This window comes from Channa argus, chromosome 6 (genome assembly GCF_033026475.1).
Source record: "Channa argus isolate prfri chromosome 6, Channa argus male v1.0, whole genome shotgun sequence".
NCBI lineage: Eukaryota > Metazoa > Chordata > Actinopteri > Anabantiformes > Channidae > Channa > Channa argus.
Window position 1 is genome coordinate 28649360 of NC_090202.1, and position 25281 is coordinate 28674640.

Consider the following 25281-nt stretch of genomic DNA (forward strand, 5'->3'; position numbering starts at 1 on the left):
AAATTATGTTTTTTTAATTATTCAAGCTCCAACCAGGTAGAGATCCCAGGGTGACCTGGTCAAATTAGGAGTTTGAGCATTTTTTCCTGATACTTCAGGTGTTTAGTTGTTTTGTAAAAAGGCAAATGTGTTTCATGTAGAAGTTAGTCTTTTGTTGCAGCAAAGTAAGAGTTTAGGTTTGTATTTTGAGAGGTATTGTTTTGGCTGTGCCATGGAACATTTTGCATTTTACATCCTTGTCCTTTTAGTTGAGGTAGAGTTTGTAAAGTTGTTAGGGACTCTGTTTTCTGCTTGATGGCGTCTGTGGAGTGTTTGTGGTTTGAGGTCCAAGTGTGGGGCAAATGATGAAAAACTTGTTGCCAGATCTGTTCGAAACATTTATGCTTGATTTATGAAATGTCCTTACAGAATTATTCAGTCCCAAAAGAGGAACCTGTAAATTCTGTTTAAAGTTTCTACACCAGCAAGTTGAAATATCCAATGTCACCCAGCATCTGGAAACATTAATATTAAACTCTGATTTTACCATTATTCTTGTTATATTCCTAAAAAATACAGTTGTATAAATGTAATATTTTCACTGCACAGCAACTTCATGTCATGTCCTAATGTTTGAGTTTTATTTTTTAACTTGTGGACCTCATTTGAAAACAAAAGAAAATGGGACACCATGGAAAACTGAAAAACGCTACGATGAAAGAACCCGTTTCTTATTATCTCTAATTATTTTAGTATGGAAAATTTGATATTTTGCGTCTTTTCACTACAAACCAAACCTGATTGTGGGCTGTAGAACTTAAACTATGTGTACCTGCAGGGGAACCCAGGGGATCGTGGCTACCTCGGGCCTCCAGGTATTGAAGGAACTCAGGTAAGTATTTTGTAAAGTACTGTGACAGATTTGATTTTTCTGATATATATTGGCACCAGAGTGCCAGATTATGCTGCACTGATACAAACTGAACCAGCAACTCCAGCATTTAAAATATTTGTGTTTTCAGGGGGAGAAAGGTGATAGTGGTCCTCCAGGTCCTCCTGGGGAGGTGAGTTTGACATTTTACTGCCTGACTTTTTATCTGTAGAATAAAACAAAAGAGGAGCTGAGGATGCCTGTTAAGACCTTAGCTGAATGATTTGTAATGTGCAGAGTGGCTGGTGGTGAAGTCATTAGGACTCATAGAAACACAGCGTCTCTGAATGGAATCCTCCCTGGTGGACCATTTTTGCATGTCATAACTGTCTCTCTGAAAGCTAATTTTCTGTCTCTCCACCGGACAGTGACAGTCTTTAAGTGACACTGCATTTAAAAACAGAAAAGCCCAAAAACTGATGTTAAAAAAGAACTGCCATGTAACCAGGTTACAACAGATGTTTTTTTTTGTCAGATGCTCTGGAACCACATACTTCTGAAGGGCCAGCCTGGTGTCCCCGGGCCCCGTGGACCTCCAGGAGTCCCAGGAGAACAAGGTATAATGTTCAAAAGGAAGTTTTAAAGATACCATGAATTTTTAACCACATTCTAATGTAATCAATGTTTGTGTTGAGTGTGTTCAGTTTTCAACTGACTAAAATCATCTGATGTTTATTGTAAAAAAAAGTTGTGTAATTGTAAAAAACATCTTGTGAAACATCTCACAGCTAATGAGGGTAATTGACAGCAGGTCAGTATAATGGCTGAATCTGAATTTTTAACATTAAACTGCAAAGTATTTGAGGATTTTAACATCTACAGTTCGTAATATCAAATCTCTGTCCACAAAGCTAAAAAACCAAAAAAACAGTACTGAATGATCTTCAGAGGCCACTGCAATGAAAACAGACATGGGCTCAAGAACAAGTCTGAAAATCACTGCCAGTGAACACAGTTTGTCATTACACACAAATGCTAAAACTCTGCCATGCAAAGAGTTTTTTTACACCCTCATTAGTTTATTTTAGATTATTGGTTTCTCTTTATAATTAGATTTTACACAGTGCTCCAACTATTTTGGAAACTGTGTTTTTGTTTGGTCCTATATAATATAATTGTCACAAAAATATTAATTGTTTATGAATAAAGTATTATTTTACTTTTCTTTCCAACTAAGCTTGTTTATTTATTTATTTATTTTTGTTTGATTGAAATTTAATTTCTCATGTTTTTCAGAACATCAGCATCATTCTTATAAATAAGTTTGACAGGTTTTGAAGATTTTGGTAAAAGCCAACCCAGTGGACTGAGTGGAATATAATTTCAGACAGTAAAGTTTTCTTGTGCTTTCTTTCAGGGGTTATTGGTTTTCCTGGGCTTCAGGGTGAGAAAGGTACACTGCATCCTGCCTGTCACTTATTGTTGGTGATTGTATCATGTCAGATACTTGTCAACAGTTAAACAAGTACAAATGTACTTCATTGTCCATTTAATGACAGTAGAAGTGTAAATTAATCCTGTTTTTCTTTCAAGGTGTTGATCGTCCTGGTCCACCGGGCCCTCAAGGGCCTCCTGGTTCTATTGGACCCAAAGGAGAACCAGGAAGCCCAGGGCCAGTCATCACTGGTCCTCAAGGACCAACTGGAGTCCCAGGAGATCCTGGAGCTCAAGGAGAACCAGGAGAACAAGGAATACCAGGTGATCTGTAAAGTTCATCTAATAACAATCCAATTTTAACCTGGAGTTTGAACAGTATTCAAAAACACGCAACATACAGTCAGGACCATAAGTATTGATTTTTATCATTTTTGGCTCTGTTGGCCATAACAATAGATTTTTCATGTAGGACAGGGCTGTTAGTTGTAAATTAAAGCTCTAAATTAAAGCTGACGGTCATTGAGAGCACATTTTGATAGTTGAAAATGTCTGATTGGCTTTTGGCCGAGCTAAACACAGGCAACTGGGGGCCAATGCCAACTTAACTCAATCAGAAACTCAGAAACCGTCTGATTGTATTTCTGTTTCCTGTCTGTCAGGTTTCCTGGAAGGAGATACTGGTGCTCCAGGAGCTAAAGGTCAAAAAGGCCTGATGGGTCTTCCTGGGTCCAGAGGGCCAGCAGGACAGAAGGGTAAGTGTACGAGAAGAAGTAGTAATTATGATGTCTCACCCCACGATAACTTGTTATACGTGAAATAAAGTACAATACTGGTCTGGGATAAAAAGTCAGATTCTCAGTTGAAGTTTGCAATAGGATGTTTTTGTGAAATAGGTTTTATTTCACCAAACAATAAAATATTTGCCATGTTGTCATTTTCAAATTTCTTACAACTTATTTAGAAATGGGAGATTTTGTTAATTTGTTTTTTATATGGCCAAAATATGTTAATAAATCTAATAATAATCTGATTGACTGGTGTTTCTAAGGTGAGAAAGGGGAGGTGTGCTCGGTGTGTCCTGTTGTTTCTGGCTCCCCAGGACCTCCAGGTAAACCAGGAGAGCCAGGGGTAAATGGAGTTCCTGGTAAGAGCAAGATTTTTCTTCCAAAATAAAACTCGGGTATTTACCATGAAATTTACACTGACCAGACCAGCGGACAGCAGGATATAATCTACACTCAGATTTAGAAATGGCGAACAGGTAAAACTCACCTGTATGTGATGTCATTCTGTTTCCAGGTGCAGACGGTTTACCAGGACCTAAAGGTCACAGGGGGGTCAAAGGTGTAAGAGGACCACAGGGTCTACAGGTGAGCACATATCAACCTCATATTAAGCCTACTGGAATGTTTTTTTAAAAATTGAGGATTAATGATGAAGAAGGATCATTTTACTCGCACTTTTTAGCCCCCCAAACAGAATGACTGCACATACTGCACATTATGACTTCAGCTGAAAGATTTATAAATATCTAAGTATTGGAGATCCACTCCTTTATCAGAGGATTACTGCAGAATCCTCTGATAGAGCACATTACATTTCAGCTGAAGCAAGAAAAGGAAGTACCATAGAGGGAAAACTGTATGAGCGTCGCAGTCATATTTTGTGTTAAAAAGCAAAAATAATTACCTACCACTTTGATTGATGGGGTCCCTATATAGGTTCTAATTGGCTGATCAATGAGATATTTAATCAGTCTATCTGTGTTTAGGGGCCCTTTGGTATTGCAGGCCTTCCAGGGCCCCCAGGACCTATTGGTGACCCTGGAGTCATGCAGAAGGTGGGGCAGAAGGGGGAAGAAGGGACCCAGGGCAGCCCAGGTCTGTCAGGTGTACCAGGGGCAGATGGACCACAAGGCATCCCAGGGCCGAAAGGTGTTGTGGGACAGAAAGGAAATCCTGTGAGTATCTTAGTCTTGGCCAGATTTGGGGGATGGGGGACTACTGAAAATGCATTTCTGTATGTAACATGCTGCATTGCAGGGTCCACTGGGACCAAAAGGTGACAGGGGCCTGAGGGGGGACACCGGTCCTAGAGGACTAATAGGGCAGAGGGGACCTTCTGGAATTCCTGGTATTGGGGCTCCAGGACCACCAGGACCTTCAGGTGATATTGGAGTCTTGGGACTGCTAGGAAACCCTGGAGTACAAGGTGAGTCTGTCCAGATGAAACTGTCCAGGTGTCATCTAGCCAGGAACTTCAGCCAATCCATGTTGTCTCTGTGTCCTTTCAGGTGAAAAGGGTTCTCCAGGTGAAATCAAAACCTCTCCAGGAGATCCAGGACAGAAAGGAGAAAAAGGTTTATCTGGAAATCCAGGACCTGAAGGTGAGATAGTATTACATCTTTCTACTGTGTGTATCTTTGTGCTTCCTTATTTAGTTTTTTTTTGAGCTAATAAAAAAACATCTGATTTGCCACAGGTCTTGCACTGTGTCATACATTTAAAGATCAGTGTATTTTTCAGTAAAATATGTAAAACATTTAAAATGATGTGGAACATTGTGTGTTTCGGCTTAAATCAACCAAAATCCGATTATGTCTTTTTTCTGTTGGTGACAGGTGTGACAGGACGTCCAGGTGATCCAGGATATGTTGGTCCAAAGGGAGAAAAAGGAGAGAAAGGGTTATCTGTTCAGGGGCCTCCAGGCTTCCCAGGGGTTAAAGGTCAGTTTAGTAAAGAAAACAGTCCAGTACAAGTTTACATAAACTGAAGATAACATATTAAACTAATACACACATTTGTATCTGCATTCAGGGCAGAAAGGCTCTTCAGGAGCTCCAGGTTTGCCAAGTTTTGGTATCAAGGGACGAGCAGGGCCATCAGGCCCCCCAGGGATTCCGGGTCCAAAGGTAACATTAAAGCCCTCAAAGTAAAGAATGTAAAGGTTTAATTTCATGTCAAGTAATATTTCAGTAAGTTATGGACAGAGAAGAGTGTTTTCATATTCATCATTCACCCATTTTCCTCAACTGGCTTTGTTCTGCTGGTCTCTGTGGTCACAGGGGGATGGGAGTATTGGTTTCCCAGGTCAGCAGGGCCAGTTTGGGCTTCAGGGAGAAGATGGCTCTCTGGGCCCCCAAGGAAACCCTGGATCTCAGGGAACAGTTGGAGCTCCAGGATCCCCAGGACAGGAAGGGCCACCAGGATCCAATGGTAGGTAACTTAAAGAACCACTAGTGGTTCAAGACCTAGAACCTGACCTAGTTAGTAAGTGAAGATTCCAAGTCATCCAGGTATTGTCAGTCTTCGATTAGGTAGTTAGAAGCATATTGACTACTGGTTCTATGCACTTATTGGCTAGATTAAATGCCAAAAAGTAAACACAGGAACAAGGTCCTAAATATGGAAAAACCTAGCTGCTATATCCCAGCAGGTAAAATTCAGCCGTCTACAGGCATTATTTATCTCCACGCTCCAGAGTAAGTTTGTAGTTTGGTCATATCCAAATCTGGTTACAATACCACCAATAACAAACCACTGCAGAAAGTATTTGTAGGTGAAGACAGAAAAGTTCCCCTAAAGGGTTGTTGAACTCTGGCCAAATCCATCATAGCAAGACAGAAAACAGCCAAGTTAGTTTGACAACACTGGACAACAAATTTTTGGATACTGAATTGAAGTGAACTGAACTGGAGATTCTCTCAGGTGATAGTGGTCTGGATGGTTTACCTGGTCCTGTTGGTTATGTTGGACTCTGTTTACCTGGAGCTCCTGGACCCCAAGGAGAGCAAGGAATGACGGGTTTCATTGGATTCACAGGTACCAACTATGGAACTATGGGGTATTCCTGAAATGCTAGAGGCCCATGACCTTTGTTTGCAGGATTCAGTAAATTTAACTAAAATTACAATGCGAGATCTGTCTGTTAGTCTGACAGGCATCTTGTCTTGTAGGAGCCCGAGGCCTAAAGGGGTTAGTGGGTGACCCTGGGCTGCCAGGTGTGGGAACGATGGGGCCTCAGGGACCATATGGGGAACCAGGGCTCAAGGGACATCCAGGACTAGTAGGAGAAGCTGGACCAAAGGGTTCAACAGGAAATAATGGGGAACCAGGAAGCCCAGGTGAGGAGATTTGGCCACATATGCTTGTGCTCTGTTAACATTTCTGACATGAAGAAATCTGCTGATAAAATGGAGACACATATTAAACTTTATTACATGTCCACTAAAACTATCATTGTGCCTCGTGCTTTAAAGACATAAAAATGAATAAATACAAAACAAAAATGTGACTGTAGTAAAACCATAAGAAAACAAAATCAAATTTTAACTAAAACTAGTAACTATTTTATCAAAAGGCAAATTGCATTAAACTTTTAGGGTTTATGTTCAAAAGGTTGTGACTGTAAGTCAGTGCAGTGTCCTCACTACTAAAGTAAAGTCATATGTGTGTTTTAGGTACCAGAGGGGACATGGGTCCACCGGGACCTCTTGGGAGTCCAGGGGATGATGGGAAACCTGGACAGACAGGGCAGCCAGGGCCAAAAGGTTTCTGAGTCTGCCAATCAGTGAATCAATCACTCAATCATTCTGTCGGCCAGCCAGCTGTTGCTTTCTGTAAATGTCTCTATGTCTTAGGTCTGTCTGTCTATCCCTTAGGTGAGATGGGTGTAGATGGGGTCAGGGGTTCTACGGGGCCTTCAGGGCCTCAAGGGGAGCAAGGAGAAACTGGACCAAAAGGAATTCAGACAGTTGTGGAGATGTATGGCGATGCTGGAGATCCTGGAGACCTTGGTATTATATTGTTCTCTATTCTGTCCTATGTGATTGTATTAGTACATTACTGGTATTGTGCTCTAAAGGTTACTGATAAAAATTGCACAGTATCTCATGTATTCAGGAAAAATGAAAAAAAGAGATGAGGCCTTAACACAAATCTTTCAGGCGTGCATCTGTGACCTCTCTGTCTGTTGTATGTCCCTCTGCCAGGACCAATAGGTCTTACTGGACCCAAAGGAGAGAAGGGGCTTCCAGGACCTCAGGGCCTTGAAGGCAGAAATGGTATACCTGGAGATGCTGGACCACAAGGTAACACTAACCTGTTCAGAACAGTGTAGGACTCTGAGCTCCACTGTAACTCCAAAAATGACATTGTTTGTATAAATTGTCACTTTTGTAAATGTGTTTGTTTTTCAGGACTTCCTGGAGACCCTGGCAGAGATGGACAAAATGGATGTCCTGGTTCTCCTGGACTCCCGGGTTACCCAGGAGTGATGGGTAAAACAGGTAACAACCTGCAAAAACAAATTCTGTCACTACAAACATTTTACAAAGGCGGATTTCAGAGGATCTGATTAAAAACTGGGTTGGTGTCATAGGGGTCTACTAGTTAAATTGAACTAACATTTTTAAAAACAATTTTAAATGTCTAGAAAAAACAAATCCACAGTCTGGGATGATCTGATCTCTGACCTCCTTGTGTTTTCTGCCAAGGTTGCAAAGGTGAGAAAGGTTTTGCTGGGCCCTGTGGAGAACCTGGTTCACATGGAATACCAGGGATAGATGGACCTAAAGGTGCTAAAGGAGAACCAGGTCCACCAGGACTAGGAGCTAAAGGGTTTAAAGGAGAGAAGGTATCACAAGCTTGACAAGCTTATAAATAACACGATGTACCAACATCCTTTTGTTTGTGTATTTTTATATTGAGCAGATAAATCCCTCTAAAATTAAACTGAACCCAGTCTCAACCCATGTGGTAGAATTCAAATTTGCAGTGAAAACAAAGAATATGAAAAATCATTAAGTGAATAAACTGATAATCAACACAAAATAACAGTCACATACATAAAACCTACAATTATATTATATATTATAATTATTTAAATTTGTGATGGTTTATGACAAGTCTATCAATTCAGTTTGGACACTCTGAGCTGTCTGCAGCTACACAGCAAAATGTGATACATGTGTGTAGTATTGGCCTCTGAAACATTCTCCATTACAAGTACCACTCGAAGTACCACTTTTCCTCAAGTAAAAGTACTGAGCTGATTATCTACATTTTACTTCTCCACTGAGAAAACAATGTACAATAGTGATTATGGCAAATGTTCTGCTCATATACAGCTTTTATCTGAAGCACTTTACAATGTTGCTTCTCATTCACCTGTTCACACACTCACACACCAGCTGCCACGTAAGGTGCTCACCTGACCCACCGGGAGCAACTTGGGGTTTAGTGTCTTACCCAAGGACACTGACACATAGCCAGGAGGAACCAGCAGTCAAACCACAGACCCTGTGTTCAAAGGGTCTGTGGTGTTGAAGGGTCAAAGGTCACTGTTGTAAGGGTTGAGCCAGGTAGTATTAATATTGTGACTGATCAGTGTAGACATCTATAGTACATTTATGATTAGTCAACATTCTGATTAAACTATATATATTTAGGCAGCATGGTGATTAGTGCTGCTGCCACACAGCTAGAAGGTCCCTGGTTTAAATCCCTGGCCAGCTGCAGCCTTTCTTTCCCTGTTTGCATGGGTTTACTACGGGGACTCTGGTTTCTGGTTTGGCTTTTTTTTTACAGCCACGCCAGAAAGAGAAACTGCTATAAATTGATAAAACGCTTTCTTGTCAGTGATGCCTCAATGCTGTAGAGAGCCACGCAGGACATTACAGGAATTACAGGAATCATTTCCTGCCTTTCCCACCCGCTGAGGAGAACAAAAACATGTAGACAGTCAATGAATTTTACTGCAGGTTTGAGAGACACAGCTCCACATCTGCATTAGCTCAGAGATCACACCACCTGACCTGTATCAACACCCTAAACCCAAGACACACAAGGTGCACTTCCTCACCCACATCCTCCTCCAGACACCAACACTTAACCCCCCCCCAACGCACCCTTCCAGACATCCTGGATTCAATTCAATTTTCAATTCAACTTTATTTATATAGCACCAATTGCCAACAAAGTCCTCTCAGGACACTTTGCAGAATAAAGTCAAGATTATAAAGATGATACCCTCAGAACATGCAAAGAGGAGATGAGCTGACTCCACAGACCCAGATAAAGTCAGCCCATTCTTTCTGAAAACCTGTGCTTATCACTTTAGCTGTGTGAAATCCCCTCAACCTTCAAACATTCAATCATAATTTCAGTCCCTGAGAAAGCTTCTACCACAGGATTTATCCAGTTAAACTGCAATTGTGACTATTAAATATTTATTTTCTATCTTTTACTGATGATCCACTGGTGTTTTTTCTGACAAAATAAAAGTACAGGTACAGTTATACTTAGTTGCAGAGAAGACATTTAATTCTTTTGGTAATATTCATGGTAGGTCACATAATAAATTATTTTAATTTGCATTTACAAGTAATATTATTTCTGTATACAGATGACATTCTGCTTATGTTATCATTGTTCCTCAGTCTTGTCCACATCTTTCCAGACAAATACATAATTTCTTAAATTAAGTTTGCATCAATTAAGTATTTTAGTTGGCCACAATCAATAAAAGAAAGCATCTTTTTTTAAAAAAAGCATCTTTTTATTTATCAAATAATGACTCCTTCCTCAAATTCACCCCCCCAAATAAATGTGTTACTACTCTTTCTCCTCTTACTACTCTTCACCACTCAGTAACATGCTATTCTTAACCAAGTATCAATAATAACCTCTAATGGGAAATGTTATATTTTAAACCTGACACAAAGGCTTGGTGACCTTAAAATTAATCAATTAATATTAAGGGCAAAAATGTATTAATGTTTCCATTTTGTCTCATCTGTCTTTGTTTTTGAATCTTGCTGACTTGTTATGTTTAACTGAACATATTTCACATAGTTATGTATCTCTAAACTGTGTTTCTATAACATCTGTTGTCTCCTGAAAGATGAATTTTCTTTGAAACTACGTTCAAGTGTCTTCTCTTGGTCCTTGCTCTTCTCAGGGGAATCCTGGGTGTCCAGGATCTCCAGGTACAAAGGGAACACCAGGACATCCTGGAAACTTTGGTCCTCCAGGATACATTGGCCCCTGTGGCCCTAAGGGACTCTCTGGACCCCCAGGATGCAGAGGTGTAATTTTATATTGTTTATACTTATTATATTTATATTTATAGAATTTCTACATATTAAATTTTCAGCTTAAAGGAAAAATATTGTGTTTTTCTGCTTTCTACAGTCTCCATAAACGTTTCCATACAGAACACAACTACACTGTAATAAATGAGGAACTTACAGCCTTCGTTCCATCTAATAAATGCACTTTAAAGTTCACCTGAGACTCATATTAAACTTCAGCGTTCACATTGTGCTACATCAATATTAAACCTGTCAAAACAAAAAATAAATATCACTCATTTCTGTTCTCCTTAGCTGTGTTTACTCATGGTTACAGAGTGCGTCATAAATTATGTAGAAATGAAGAAAGAATGATAGTCGTTCATGTGATTTCAATATAGTGTGTTATGTGTCCCACAGCTGTTTTGTATATAGTGCCAACAAAGACCAAATAGCACATTTCAGTACAAGAAATTAGAAACAAGATCAACTGAAAATGTCTTGAAAAACAGATTTTAGATAATTCGATAGAATTTCAATTCAACTTTATTTATATAGCGCCAATTCACCACAAAGTCATCTCAGGGCACTTTACAGAATAAAGTGAAGATTATAAAGATGTATAGAGAGAACCCATCAATTCCCCCTTGAGCAAGCCATAGGCAACAGTGGAGAGGAAAAACTCCCTTTAACGGAAGAAACCTCCAGCAGAACCAGGCTCAGGGTGGACGGCCATCTGCCTCGACCGGTTGGGGTGAGTGGAAAGGGGAGAGAGAAAAGAACAGAGCAACAAAAAGCAAAAACAAAACATCGGGCAGGTTGGTAGGACCAGTAGCTGCACGTTGGAAGACACACAGCTTCAAAGCCGAGGACACCTGCAGAAAGGGACAGAGAGAGGGGGACAGAGAAGGACAAAGACAACTACGGGAGAAAACACAGAGTTAATGTCATACAGTGGTGACAATTGCGGGATGAGAGGAGAGGAGAGATGGTCAAGAGGAGGAAAGGAGCTCAGTGCATTGGGGGGTGGGTCCCCCAGCAGTCTAAGCCTATAGCAGCATAACTATAACTAACTATATGCTTTATTAAAGAGGAAGGTTTTAAGCTTAGACTTAAAAGTAGAGAGGGTGTCTGCTTCCCGAATCTGAACTGGGAGCTGGTTCCACAAGAGAGGAGCTTGATAGCTAAAGGCTCTACCTATGGAGGTCCATAGGACCACTAGCTTCTCTCTATGGAGAGAAGCTAGTGAGGGTGAAATATGATCTCTCTTGCTAGTTCCAGTCAGCACTCTTGCTGCAGCATTTTGGATTAATTGCAGGTTCTTTAGGGAGTTACTGGGGCATCCTGTAAGTAGGGAATTACATTAGTCCCACCTAGAGGTAACAAATGCATGGACCAGTTTTTTGGCATCACTTTGAGACAGGATGCTTCTAATTTTGGCAATGTTCCGTAGGTGGAAGAATTGTGTTCTAGAGATTTGTTTTATATGTGAGGTAAAGGACAAATCCTGGTCAAAAATAACGCCAAGGTTCCTTGCAGTAGTACTGGAGGCCAGACTTATGCCATCTACAGTAACGATATGGTTGGACATCATATCTTTTAGAAGTAAAAAATTGTGGGACATTCAGGCCTTTATGTCTTGTAGGCTTGAAGCTTTATTAACTGATTATTTTCATCTGGTTCCATAGATAAATATTGCTGGGTATCATCAGCATAGCAGTGGAAATTTATGGAGTGTTTTCTAATAATGTTGCCTAAAGGAGACATATATAAAGTAAAAAGTATTGGTCCTAACACAGGGCCTTGTGGAACTCCATAGCTAACCTTTGTGTGCATGGAGGATTCATCATTAACATGAAGAAAATGAAATCTATCAGATAAGATTTAAACCAACCTAGTGCAGTTCCTTTAATCCCAATTTCATGTTCCAGTCTCTGTAATAAAATGTTATGATCAATGGTATCAAATGCAGCACTAAGATCTAACAGAACAAGTATAGAGATGAGTCCATTATCTGAGGCCATGAGAAGATTGTTGGTGACTTTTACCAGTGCTGTTTTTGTACTATGATGAACTCTAAATCCTGACTGAAAGTCTTCATACAAATTATTCCTATGAAGGTGATCACATAATTGTTTTGCAACTACTTTTTCAATTATTTTAGAAATAAAGGGAAGATTAAATATTGGTCTGTAATTGGCTAAAACACCTGGGTCAGACAATCTTGATCATATTGCTCCATCTCCTACATGCTAAACAAAAACCTCTGCATACTTGTTTGTCTGTCTTCATCAGGTCCTCCTGGAGTTCTTGGTGAAAAAGGTTTAGATGGTGCTCCAGGGGCAAGTGGTCCTTCAGGACCCACTGGCCTTACAGGTAGACAAACCAGTGTCGCACTGTTTTTATTGTCAGCAGGTAGCAGAACTGCTCACCCAACAGTACTTCAAATGACTTTCATGTGGAAATCAGTGACAGGCTGATATCTGTTCTCTTAGTGGGTTCCTAATATCTTTTAGGCAATAAGGGGGCTCCTGGAGACCCTGGTCCAGTTGGTCCAAGAGGAAACCAGGGAGCAGATGGGATACCAGGACCTCCTGGGGAGAAAGGAGCGATGGGAGGTATGAGACCGGATAGGATGAAAATGAATGTGATTGAGCAGTCAGTACCTGTAGTCTGTGCCTTTTGTTCTGATGACCACTTTATTTTTCCAAGCACCTGGAATTGGACCCCGGGGCTCTGATGGGGACAAAGGTCCACCTGGTGAGTCCTCAGGTGTTATAATGAATTAAGTTATTGGTTGAAACTAAAGAAAAAGACATGCTCTCTGTCTACTGTGCTACCCTAAGGGTGTCCTGGGGAGAAAGGTCCTGCTGGTTCTTGTGGCCCTCCTGGTCCCTGTGGTCTTGCAGGAGACCCAGGTTTCCCTGGTCCTCCAGGACCTCCTGGTTCTCCTGGTTGTCCTGGCAGGGAAGGAGTCTGCATTGAAGGAGAGAAAGGAGAAAGGGGACTTCCGGGAGAACAAGGACCAAACGGTAATGAGACACATTGAGTTTATAGATGAGTTCAGAAACGGTGTTTCAGTAGCTCATCTGGGTTTACTGTATGCCTATAATATGTGATTATGACTGTATAACTATAATACATCTGTTTGGCCCGAAAGAGTAATGCTGAAGTTTATTTCATTTATTTTCCATGAAAGGGTTTCTAGGAGACATATTACTTATCTGATTCAAGGGACTGAGAACAGAGGTTGGGTTTGGCTTGAGTTAAATATTAAAGTTTGTGATATTGTGCTATCAATGTTAATCGACTGTACAATGCAACCGCAAGGGGAAACAAGCCCGTTTCTTCTTGTGCCAGTCCCAAGTCTGGATAAATGCAGAGGGTTGTGTAGGGCAAAAATTCCAATCATGACTTTCACACTGAAAATGACTTCCATACCGGATCGGTCGGGGCCTGGGTTAACAACGACCGCCACCGGTGCTGTTGACGTACAGGGTACCGGTGGAAATTGGACTACTGTTGGTCAAAGAAGGAGAGGAGGAAGGTGTGTAGGGAGAGAGAGAAGAGGAAAGATAAGAATATAGAACTGACAGTAGGGAGTTTGAATGTTGCGACTATGACAGGAAAGGATAGAGGGTTGGTTGACATGATGCAGAGAAGGAAGGTGGACATACTGTGTGTCCAGGAGACCAGGTGGAAAGGTAGCAAGGCTAGAAGCTTAGGAGCAGGGTTCAAGTTGTTCTACCATGGGTCACATAGGAAGAAAAATGAAATAGGAGTTATCCTAAAAGAGGAGTTTTTGAGGAATTTTCTAGATGTGAAAATAGTATCAGACAGGTTGATGAGTCTGAAGCTGGAAATTGAAGGCGTGATGTTCAGTGTTGTTAGTGGTTATGAACCACAGGATGTGAGTTAGAAGAGAAGGAGAAATTCTGGAGTGAGTTGGATAAAGTGATTCAGAGCATCCCCAGAGGTGAGAGAGTGGTGATTGGTGCAGATTTCAATGTACATGTAGGTGAAGGGAACAGAGGTGATGAGAATGTGATGGGCAGGTTTGGTCTTCAGGACAGAAACACAGAAGGACAGATGGTGGTAGACTTTGCAAAGAGGATGGAAAAGGCTGTAGTGAACACCTTCTTCCAGAAGAAGCAGAAACATAGGCTAACGTACAAGAGTGGAGGTAGAAACATTCAGGTGGACGAAATCTTATGTAGACATAATCTGAAACAGATCAGTGACTGCAAAGTATTGGTAGGGGAGAGTGTAGCCAGACAACCCAGGATGATGGTGGTTCTCTCTACAAATCTTTATAATCTTACCCCCCTAAGGATCAGATGTGGAGGAAATCACAGCTGTTACTGTATCAGGAGATGAACAGGCAGTTTCAGAAAAGGGGCCGCTGAGCTATCGTGACTATCAAGCGAATCAAATTTTTATAGAACTTTTATATATATTTATATATATATATATATATATATATATATATATATATATATATATATATATATATATATATATATATATATATATATATATATATATATATATATATATATATATATATATATATATATATATATATATATATATATATATATATATATATATATATATATATAGCACTTTAGGATACTTTTAAGTACTAAGAATGAAATTAATGTTATTACCTTTGCTGGTATCCTGTGTGTTCCCGGTCTTTTAATATCATCCTTGTGACCAAGTCTTTTTCATATCTAAGGTTTAGTTAACTTGGTTGGGACCAGGAAAACACTTCCATTGTTGTCTTTAAAAATCACATAAATCAGATAAACATAAACCAGTGTCATCTGCATATAAAGGCAGTCTGCTCAGAACAGAAGCTAAAAGAACTGCAGAAATGTAACAAATGAGAGAGCAGCAATGAGAAACTAGTTATGTCTCTCTCTCTCTCCTCTATAGGTCCTCCAGGCTGCCGTGGTCCTCCTGGTGCCCCGGGCCCTGGTTATAAAGGAGATATCGGGTTTAAAGGATTAAAAGGTGTCCCAGGATCACCTGGTTGCCCTGGTGACCCTGGCCTACAAGGGAATCCTGTAAGTGCATCCCATAGGTAAAATATCAACTCAAAATTCAGATGGCACTTATGTAATTACATCCAGTAAATCTCTCAGATTTACAGGAAAAGAAAGCTGAGCTGAGCTGAAAACTAAGTGTGTGTGCGTATGTGTTTTTAACAAAATTGTTACTGTCAACAGGGTGAAGATGGCCAACCAGGCCCACCTGGACAGAAAGGCCTGTTTGGAGAAACTGGTATCACAGGACCTGTTGGTAAGAAGTCCCGTACAGGAACCTTTGTAAAGTTTCAATTAGAACAAAAATTAACATATGGAAGAATGTCTTGGTTTTACAGTGTAAATCTAATCTAAATCTAAATTTTAGTTAAGTTAAACTGAGGCTTCATGTTTTTGTTGGACATTGCAAAACAGAGCTGTTGTGGACTTTGTTTCAGGTTTGAAAGGTGAGGATGGACCACCAGGTAATGCAGGCTTACAGGGGTCTCCAGGACCATTTGGGCTAAAAGGTAAACAATGATATCACAACAGCCAGACACCCGAGTGCTGCACTGACACAGTACTACACAATACTAAAGGTGGAATTAGTTATGCATTAAATACATTAAATATTATGTTAAATGATAATAGTAAATGTTCTGCACTTATATAGCACTTTTCTACCTATTGGCACTCAAAGCGCTTTAGACTGCTTCTTATTCACCTATTCACACTCACAATCACAAACCTGTGCCTCGGGTGATCGTACTGCCCTGTATGGACAGAAGCTCTGTAAGTTGCCCTGAATACTGCCCCCTACAGGAGAAAGGGGGAAGGACATAGAAAGGACAACGGTCACGGTGCCTGGAGATGATGGCTGTGTTGGAGAGACAGGACCTCCAGGACAAAAGGGTTACCCAGGGGGCCATGGGAAACAAGGAAGTGCAGGTAAGTGTTGATTAAGTAGATTAACTTTATTGTCATTGTGCAGAGAACAAACCAATACAATGAAGTTAGGATCTAAGGTGAAGTGCAAACAATAATATTAACATGTAAATATCCAGAAAGCTTCAAGCTTTAGGTTCCAGAAGTGTTATGGCAGTTTTAGATACAACCGACATTGGGTAAATGACATAAACAAAGTTTTAGAATAAAATTAAGCACATTTTTAGTTAGAAGCAACTTAAATGTAGTTTTAGATGCAGTATAAATAAAGGTTGATATACAAACAGTGTTTATCAATTTTCAGATACAAAGTAAATGCAGTTTCACAGGCAGTGCTGTCTAATGTGACTGCAGGTCTTAAAGGCTCCAAAGGGCAGGCTGGTGCAAGGGGACCAAGTGGACCTCCTGGATTAAAAGGGGATCAAGGAGATTCAGGATTCCCGGGAGCAAAAGGTTTGAAATCTGATCTTTTGGCAATTTTAAAAAGAACCACACAACAACCACTGGGGTTATTTGTGGCTGAGCATGTTTCTTTTGTAAGTAAAGGCTGAAAATCCATCACAGGTTTTACACTCAAAGGTTTACTGTCCTCCTGCTGAGAACTGACCACAAGCATTTTATTAAAAACCGACTCTGTGGTGACAGGTGCTGCAGGCTTACGTGGTCCGGTTGGTGCTAAAGGAGTTAAAGGTTTGCCAGGTCCCTGCTGGGTTCCACCAGAGAACAACGGCTTCCTGTTCACCAAGCACAGCCAAAATCTCTCTGTCCCAGAATGTCCTGCAGGATCCATAAAGATGTACAGCGGTTACTCACTGCTGTTCATAAACGGAAACAACCGAGGTCATGGACAAGACCTGGGTAAATGTTACTTTTTGCATCTTACTCCGCTGATCTGACATTAGTCATCAATTAGCTTGTTAAGAAAATCGATATAAATATTTAACATTCCAACAGTTCATAATTTGGCCCTCTCATGATGTAAAAGTAGCATAATGCTTTCAAAACTTTACATCAAAAATATTAATAGTCCATATAGTTAATAATATTACTATTACACGTATATATAGATACATTTTTAAAGAATAGTGAGTGCTTTAGCTTTCATACTTAAATATTTTTTCATATTTGAGTAAACTCCTCACTGTAGGACATTATAAACAGAGCAGCAGGATTGAGATGAGTTGGACTCTGAAAATCACCTTTTTTCTTTCTCTCTCTCTTTAGGTACATTGGGTAGCTGTCTGCCTCGTTTTACCACCATGCCCTTCCTGTTCTGTAACACTGACAGCACCTGCCGCTATGCCTCGCGCAACGACTACTCCTATTGGCTGTCCACTGACGAGCCGCTGCCCGGCACCATCCCATTCATCTCCGGGGACACACTGAAGAATTACATCAGCCGGTAACACGCACACAACTGCCTGTCTTTCTGTAACTGTGAGGACACCCATGCGTTGAAGCGAGTCAAATAAAACCCTAGAAAAGCTTCTGGGGTTGGCAGCTCATAATCGGAAGTAATGTTCATATAATCACGACATAATGACTGTGTGGGAAATGTGCAGAACTAGAGTGGAATGGTGAAGAAATGAGTAATTAAGTAATAGTTACTGATTTGTGCTGCATAGTTGCAGGTTCAGCATCAACTTATGAAGAAAAGGTTGGTAATATTTCAGAACTTAGGAAGTGATCATTACCTATTTATTGATTAATATAGCGTATTCTTATCTACTAAATACACTAGTCCTTAGATTAAACTTAATCAGAACAAGTCATTATCAGTTTATTAATCGTCAGTTTGTTCGTTAGTAAGTTCTCACATTGTAAAGTATTAGAAGTTTCTACTAAAACAAAACACTTGTGTGTTACCAAGTGTTTCTTGCGCTGCAGGTGCTCTGTATGTGAGGCCAGAGCCAACGTGATCGCCGTCCACAGTCAGACCAGTTCCATTCCTGACTGTCCCTCAGGGTGGGACTCCCTCTGGGTCGGGTATTCCTTTGTAATGGTGAGACAATATTGTCCGGCCACTTTGAGTCAGAAACCTCAGAAAAACTTTTTGACATAAAAATGTCAGTGGTAACATTTGACACTAGTTTAGTCAGTTAAGGTACATTATCATCCAAGTGGTGACCAGTCTTAATTATCAACAGAACTACTAGAGTTAAAAACCTAAAGATGTGTCCAAATGCTGAATAAAGACACATCTTTTTGTTCTTGGTCTCCAGGAAACTGGAGTGGGAGCAGAGGGCTCAGGTCAGCCTCTGGCCTCTCCTGGATCTTGTCTGGAAAACTTCAGGAAGATTCCTTTCATCGAGTGTCATGATAGAGGAAGCTGTAACTACTACACAGACTCGTACAGCTACTGGCTGGCAGCACTCAACGCCTTCGACATGTTCAGGTACAGCTTCACCTTCAGTGGTAGGTTCAAGCACTCAGCACGGCGCGGTGCTCAGAGACATGTTCAGGTACATTACACTTGCATCACCTCCACCACTGTGTTCAGGTGCAGATGTTATTTAAAGCATAACTACAAAAACACACAGCAGTAACCTGTATAGATCAACCTTCATCCTCTGCAATGTGTTCAGATAATTGAAGCATTCAGGCTACATTAAACCTTTGTTCTTTGACTTGTGAGATTTAATCCAGCTGCAGTCCCGTTGGACACCTGCAGAGGGCAGTGTCCTCTTTTTAACCAGCAGTTTAGGAGGCGTTTGATCCCTTATAAGTACCTCTTGTGTTCTGCTCTGTGTTTAACTAGACCCAGTCACATTCCATTTTCACTGATTAATGACTTGAAACCTAATTCAGTCACTCTGGTTTTGTCCTCTAATAACGTGTCTGTTTGTCTCATCCTGCAGTAAACCAAAGCCTCAGACTGACACAAGAGATTTTCCAGGAAGCCTCATCAGCCGCTGTCAAGTCTGTATGAAGACGGTGTAAAGAGCAACGCTACTACTGTAAATACTACTGCTTTTAACAGTGCTAATATTACTACTATTACTATCCTGTTTACTCACGTATGCTGTGAGTCAATGTTTGTGCCAAAGCCGGAGACACTAAATATACTGTGAATGTAGCTACACAGTGGACAATAGGAACATGAACAGATGTCCTCCTGCAGGAGACACATTGTCTCAGATGCTTCACAATTCTGTGGAACCCGATTTTACTTTAGTCCCACAGTGTAGCTGTAGCTTCTCCCTAAAGCACCTGTATGAACAGGTCAGTCACCTTATTATTCACCTGTTGCTAGTATTTTGTTTTAAGACACTTTCAGGACTAGTGTTCATGTTAGCACATACTGTTAGCACTACTGCAAACACATATACTGATACTGCAACAGGCTGTACTTAGTTTAAATAAAAGACTCTACATTCAAATTATTGCACTGAGAAATCACTGGCTGTCCTCAAAAATTCAAAGTAAAAGTACATATTCAGAGATGGGCAGTACAGTAGTACTTTGAGAAACATTGGATTCACTCACAGTATCTACTGCAGCACTGTACTTACAGTAGTACTACTAGTAGTAGCATTAATGTAAATAGTAACAGTTGTCCTGCTTCTGCCTGTATTTCGTTTGAGTAAAAATACTTGATTCTCTCCTCCTTCTACTGATAATAACAAGTGTACAACTACATGCAGAACCGCCAACATTACTGCGAATTACTGTATAATTTCAGTATTTTTAGATTCAACCAAGTTGTGAACATAAAATAAAACATGTGCACAAGTACTACTACTATTACTACTGTATAAGTATATGTTTAAGTATGTGTACACGTAGACACTGCAGCCCGTGTTACTACTGCTAATACAGTATTATTACTACTAATTACCGTTACTGCTTCTCTCGTGATTTTTTTTCTTTGCACTACTCTAAGCTGTGGTACTACTAATACCACTGTTGTATTACTTACACTTGATATTTCAGTATTTAACACAACAAAGTCAGCCAGTGGCTTGCAGTACAACCACTGCTACTGTAGTGCTGCTACAGTAGCCACTTCTAGCACCAGTACTTTTACTGTAACAAGAGATGCAGTACCTCCTTCTGCCAGATGAGGGAGAGACACCATAGAAGAAGATTTCGTGCATCTGCACTTCTTCTAACAGTCCCCAACACTATTTGGACAAATAGAACATGAACAACTGACGCATTTTTAATGTTAGACTTTAGATGTACATATTGTTCTTCTGTTGAAACGTGATGATTAACCTTTGATTTGTTGATACGAGTCTGTTGAGTTGAATTAAACATTTGTTTTGCAGAAGTCGAATAAGTGTCTGTTGTTCCTAGTTCAACACGATCATTACCAACATTTAAATCTGACAGGAACACAGGGGGTTCTAACAGCAGCTCAGCTGGTAGAGTGGCCGTCCACCAACCATAGGGTTGGAGGGTCGCTCTCCCTGACAACATGTCGAAGTGTCCCTGGGCAGGACAGTGAACCCCATACTGCCATCCCCCACTGTGTAGATCGTGGAGTGTTGTGATCCAATGTGGTGACCCTGAACTGACGGGATAAGTTGAAAAGAAAAAAATCTGACAGTTCAGGTTCCACATTATCTTTAAGTTTTATTTTCTGATCCATACACCATAAAAGAAACATTCTATAAGAATTAAAAAAATAGAAAATATAATTTAAAACCAAACATTAACATGGAAAAATCTGAATCAGAAACTGGAGAAACTCAAAGTTTAAAGTGAAATCACTGAACCTAAAACTTTAAGAATTTTTTACAGTGCAGTGTCTCAATCTTTACTTTGTCATTTCAAACAAGGATACTTCATGGTAACGGCCCATTTTTACTCAGTTACAGTAACTTAAAGTCTGTAAATTTTAAAGCATTTCGTTGAACAAGTAGTGGATTTGTTGGCTCATGGAAACTGGTAGAAGTGTCACTTACTGATCCTGCTCATATCTTTGAGTTTTTAATTTCCCCCTGTGATCATCATCATCATCATCTGAACAGACTCAGTTTGTTGTACGTCAGTCTGTAGCAGTTTTCTCACACTGAGGACTTCTACATGTACTCGTCTGCTCAAATGTTTTCTTCCAATGGAAACATCCAGCAGTTTTCCAACAAATTTTCCTTTTTTAAATTGACGATCTTAAATGACCAAAGACAACGTGCCACTGGAACCCAGCACAGATGTTTGCTGACATGACTTTCAGTTTGTCGCACGTTAATTACCAACAACAGAGGTCATTTACAACATTACCAATGTCCACACTGTGTCTCTCATTAGTCCCATGGCATCAAATCAGATTTTCTCTCAAACCACCTTCATGAAGATTTTAACTTCCTTTGGATTTCAAATGTCATTTCACATTAACTCGATCACAACTTCATAAACCACCAACTTTAGGTCGGTTTCAGTGTAAATAAAAGTGCCTGATTTAACACTGCTGCAGTCTGTCTGAAAACAACAGACTCTATGACCTGAGGCCAAAAACTGATTTTCCAGGGGGTTTTCATTGGAAGTCTCTGTGTTTTCAGACATTTCTAAAGATAAAATAAGCCTGTGTTCAAACACATCGAGGTGAAATTAGTTACAATTTGTGCAATATTTCCTCTATGTGTTTCCAATTTTGGAGGCTCTGCGGGCACAAGAATGCCAATGAAAAAATAGAAACATTTCTGAACAAAACTATTCAAACAAGGAAGAACATGTTACGATAGAAGATTTGTGTATTTTGGCACTAAGACATTTTAACATTTAAAAGTAAAAGATTCATCTCAAGAAACAGGTTGAAGTGTGAAAGTTCACCTTCTGCTCCTTTGTTTGCTTTTTATTTTAATTTTTATTTATTTATTTGTTCTGTACCGACCCACTGACACATAAGTACGAGGACACTATCTCAACTCATTGTCCCACATTTTAGCCATTGTTATAAATGTACCCACACCTCTTTACCTATGATATCTAGAAGTCTGAGTGAAAACTCAATAAATAAAAAGTTTAAAAAAAAAACTGCTGGTACTGACTCAGTTTGACTAATGTATCAGGCTGGAGCCTGATGTGTCGTTCCCATGTGAAGCAGAGAACCCAGAGAAACCTTTAATGCACCAAGTGTTATAAATATAAATCCTAAATCCATTTGGTCAAATCTATGGCATTATGTTGGGTGCTTTAAATTTCAGTGACAGTACTTCAATTCGAATGCAGGACTTTGTTTTCACCTCAGTATTTCTCCGCTGTGCTACTGCTTCTCTTACCCAAACATTTGAATAGTACTTCTTCCTTCTTCTGGAGATGAAGTATCTGCACAATGTAAATGTTAAATGCGATCATGTTCTGCATCAGGCATCAATCATGTCCCCAGAGTCCTTTGAGACGTTGCTGTCATTGGGGTTCCCTGATGTCATTCCCACTCTGTCACTCAGCAGCAGAACATTTTAAACCCAAGTGTTTTTCTGCACAATGAAGTCGTGTTTGTTCTGACTAAATGTTGAGTGGGCGACTCTCTGCTGCTGCGTCTTTGTTTAATGGAGATATCAGCGAGTGCTAATGAAGTCTGCTAATCCTCTTACCGCTCCGTTAATTCTGCTGCTCTTCAGCCCCGCATTCTGCCGTTGTGTTTGTCGGAGACGAGCACAACGGCTGCTGATACTTTTATTGTTTTACTGCTCAGACTCCATTTAGAGTCAATAAGGACTAATGGACGTTTGTTTAATGTCAGCGTACCTTCATCACCATGCAGAATGCCACCTGCCAATCAAGCATGGTGCATCATGTGACCTGCAGGAGGAGGGGAGTCAGGCTTCAAAAGAGCAGCACCAGAGCACAAGCCCAGAACCAGAACCAGCTGAGGATACCTGACCAACAGACAGTAGGAACTTCCTCTTCTTTGTTTCTTCTCTGGCTTTGTTTCTAAAGTTTGCTTCATGTTCTTCTTCTGCACCTCATTTTTTCGGCAGGTATGCAGTGTGCACGTTGTCCAACCATCTTGGTCCTTGTGGCCATTGTTCTGTGCAGCCCAGGTGTTTCCTCTCAGCCAGACAGAGACCAAGAGCAGTACCAGAACCAGGACCTGGACCTGGAGCTGCGTCACAACCGGCTGCTGCAAAGAGCTCGTAGCGCAGGGCTCCTGTCGCAGGTGAGAGATTCAAAGACCAAATGAATAAGTGTCCTTATTTTTGGTTTAGTTTAGTTTTGGTTTTACTGGGTTTATGTGACCCTCTGCAGTTATTGTTAAATCTTTATGAAAGGATGGGCAACTGCTCTCAGCCACGATTTTGTAGTATTACAACATTTCAAACTATTTCTGTAAACTAACTTGGACAAACTGTAGAAAAGTGTGTTTCAGACTTTTTCAGAAGTATTTTCAAACTCTATGTTTGTGTTTCAGCAGATAGTAAAATGGTTGGTTTGGTAAATGTGCAGCTGATTATATTCTTTGATAAAGAGCAGCACAAAGCAGCTTCACTAAATTAGAATGGAGAAAATTAAATGGAGCTGTGCCAAAGCTGGAATTACTTTTTAACAGGATCATAACGTTCATCAGCATTTTAACAAGTACTTCAACATGGTTGAAGCTTTTACCAGAGTCCTTTTTTTTTTCTTTCTAAACTGATCTAAACTAATGTTTGCTGCAAAAGTGAATCTGCTGAACTGACAGAAATGTAACCTGACACAAAATTCAGCAGGTTTAGAGGTTCAGTCTGAGAGGACCCAGGATGGAACCCTGAGGCACTCCTTCACCAAATATTTCTGATTATTGTCTCGCTTAGAGCAGCGCCCACACGTTATGTTCTGTTCTCCATGTTATTCCTGCCCCTTAGATTGAAGTTCTAAATGTGACTGTTTCTGCCACATTTTACTTCTGTTGATAATTTACCCTGCTAAAGTCAATTTAATTTTAAAAAAATCTACTCCAAAGCACACTATCTACTCTGTTCTAACAGATCCAGATTGCTGTAAACTGGAATGTTTATGGTTCTGAATTGGTTCTGAACCCGTCCTAATCTCTGTTTGGTTCTGTTGCCTATGTTTTTCTTCAGGAGTGGAATAAACGTGCAGTGGAGGACCTGTTGGCTCAGATGTCTTTGCCCGAGGCAGATGGCCAGCGAGAAGGTGAGATTGTTTCCATGGCAACAGGTGGGAGGATGAACCTGGAGCGGTCTGTCGACCCCCCTAACAGCCTGCCCCCCCGTGAACGTAAAGCCGGCTGCAAGAACTTCTACTGGAAAGGCTTCACTTCCTGTTAGAACCCCTCCCAGGTACCTGACTACCTGTTTAAGCCCCACCCATGTAACATGTGTTCTGTGTCTTACATGTCCACCTGTTTTACAGCAGACCAACCGATCATTGTCCAGATCACCTGGCCTTCACCTGTACGACTGGAAGGGCCAATCAGCAGCTGTCAGGCTGTAGTGAACCTGAATAATTCATGTAATTACCAATTAAAGAGAGAAATTAGTGAAGTCTGTGGCTCCGCCTCCATCTGTTGACAAAAGCATAAGAAAACACAAGTTTTCTGATTTGAAGTTCTGATCCCTTATTACCTTTATATGATATATATATACATTATGTCCAGGACTTTGGCACTTGTTCACATGCTGGACAGCCTCCAGCAGGGATGCATGCATGACTGGGAACAGTGGGGGCAATCAGTGTGTGTGTGTGTGTGTGTGTGTGTGTGTGTGTGGAAACAGCAGCAGGTTTTAGTGTTTGGACAGAGAGAGGGTCTAATGAAGCTTTAATGGAAAACAGAGAGAGAGCAAATGTTGACTGAACACATTAAACACTGCTCAGTGTGAGTGTGTGTGTGTGTTAGAAAAATATTCTAAAAGTGTCAGATCATTCAGATCAATGGTCACAAACTTTCATTCCACTCAGTTTTCATTTCTAAACACAAGCTGAGATGTAGCTATGCATCATATTCTGGGGGGCTCAGAGTTCAGATGAGACTGAGTGCAGCCAAACCTGCAACCTTCTGA

General features: G+C 40.5%; 2 protein-coding genes across 3 annotated transcripts in view; both read left to right on the plus strand.

The window, feature by feature from the left end:
* col4a3 (collagen, type IV, alpha 3) overlaps positions 1-20573 on the plus strand; it is a 31088-nt gene extending 10515 nt beyond the window's left edge. Inside the window, exons 17-52 of the mRNA XM_067506869.1 lie at positions 818-871; positions 1002-1043; positions 1386-1467; positions 2268-2303; positions 2444-2608; positions 2947-3039; positions 3336-3431; positions 3587-3657; positions 4059-4247; positions 4330-4498; positions 4581-4673; positions 4908-5012; positions 5104-5198; positions 5352-5502; positions 5995-6108; positions 6243-6410; positions 6747-6836; positions 6948-7082; positions 7278-7376; positions 7485-7574; positions 7782-7921; positions 10247-10373; positions 12654-12734; positions 12875-12976; positions 13071-13118; positions 13205-13390; positions 15300-15430; positions 15593-15665; positions 15847-15918; positions 16211-16336; positions 16688-16786; positions 16979-17191; positions 17558-17735; positions 18221-18335; positions 18556-18728; positions 19192-20573. Coding sequence (XP_067362970.1) covers positions 818-871; positions 1002-1043; positions 1386-1467; positions 2268-2303; positions 2444-2608; positions 2947-3039; positions 3336-3431; positions 3587-3657; positions 4059-4247; positions 4330-4498; positions 4581-4673; positions 4908-5012; positions 5104-5198; positions 5352-5502; positions 5995-6108; positions 6243-6410; positions 6747-6836; positions 6948-7082; positions 7278-7376; positions 7485-7574; positions 7782-7921; positions 10247-10373; positions 12654-12734; positions 12875-12976; positions 13071-13118; positions 13205-13390; positions 15300-15430; positions 15593-15665; positions 15847-15918; positions 16211-16336; positions 16688-16786; positions 16979-17191; positions 17558-17735; positions 18221-18335; positions 18556-18728; positions 19192-19273 — 4083 coding nt within the window. The 3' untranslated portion in view covers positions 19274-20573. The remainder of the gene's footprint in view (positions 1-817; positions 872-1001; positions 1044-1385; positions 1468-2267; positions 2304-2443; positions 2609-2946; positions 3040-3335; positions 3432-3586; positions 3658-4058; positions 4248-4329; positions 4499-4580; positions 4674-4907; positions 5013-5103; positions 5199-5351; positions 5503-5994; positions 6109-6242; positions 6411-6746; positions 6837-6947; positions 7083-7277; positions 7377-7484; positions 7575-7781; positions 7922-10246; positions 10374-12653; positions 12735-12874; positions 12977-13070; positions 13119-13204; positions 13391-15299; positions 15431-15592; positions 15666-15846; positions 15919-16210; positions 16337-16687; positions 16787-16978; positions 17192-17557; positions 17736-18220; positions 18336-18555; positions 18729-19191) is intronic.
* Positions 20574-23031: 2458 nt separating this feature from the next.
* sst1.2 (somatostatin 1, tandem duplicate 2) lies at positions 23032-24766 on the plus strand. Of its 2 annotated transcripts, none has more exons than XM_067507630.1 (4): positions 23032-23171; positions 23260-23438; positions 24343-24561; positions 24635-24766. In XM_067507630.1, the coding sequence occupies exons 2-3, from the start codon at positions 23262-23264 to the stop codon at positions 24547-24549; spliced, it is 384 nt and encodes a 127-aa protein (XP_067363731.1). In that variant the 5' UTR covers positions 23032-23171; positions 23260-23261; the 3' UTR covers positions 24550-24561; positions 24635-24766. The 2 variants fall into 2 exon arrangements, with proteins under 2 accessions (XP_067363731.1, XP_067363732.1); XM_067507631.1 differs by having other exon boundaries at positions 24638-24766.
* The last annotated feature ends 515 nt before the right edge of the window (positions 24767-25281 follow it).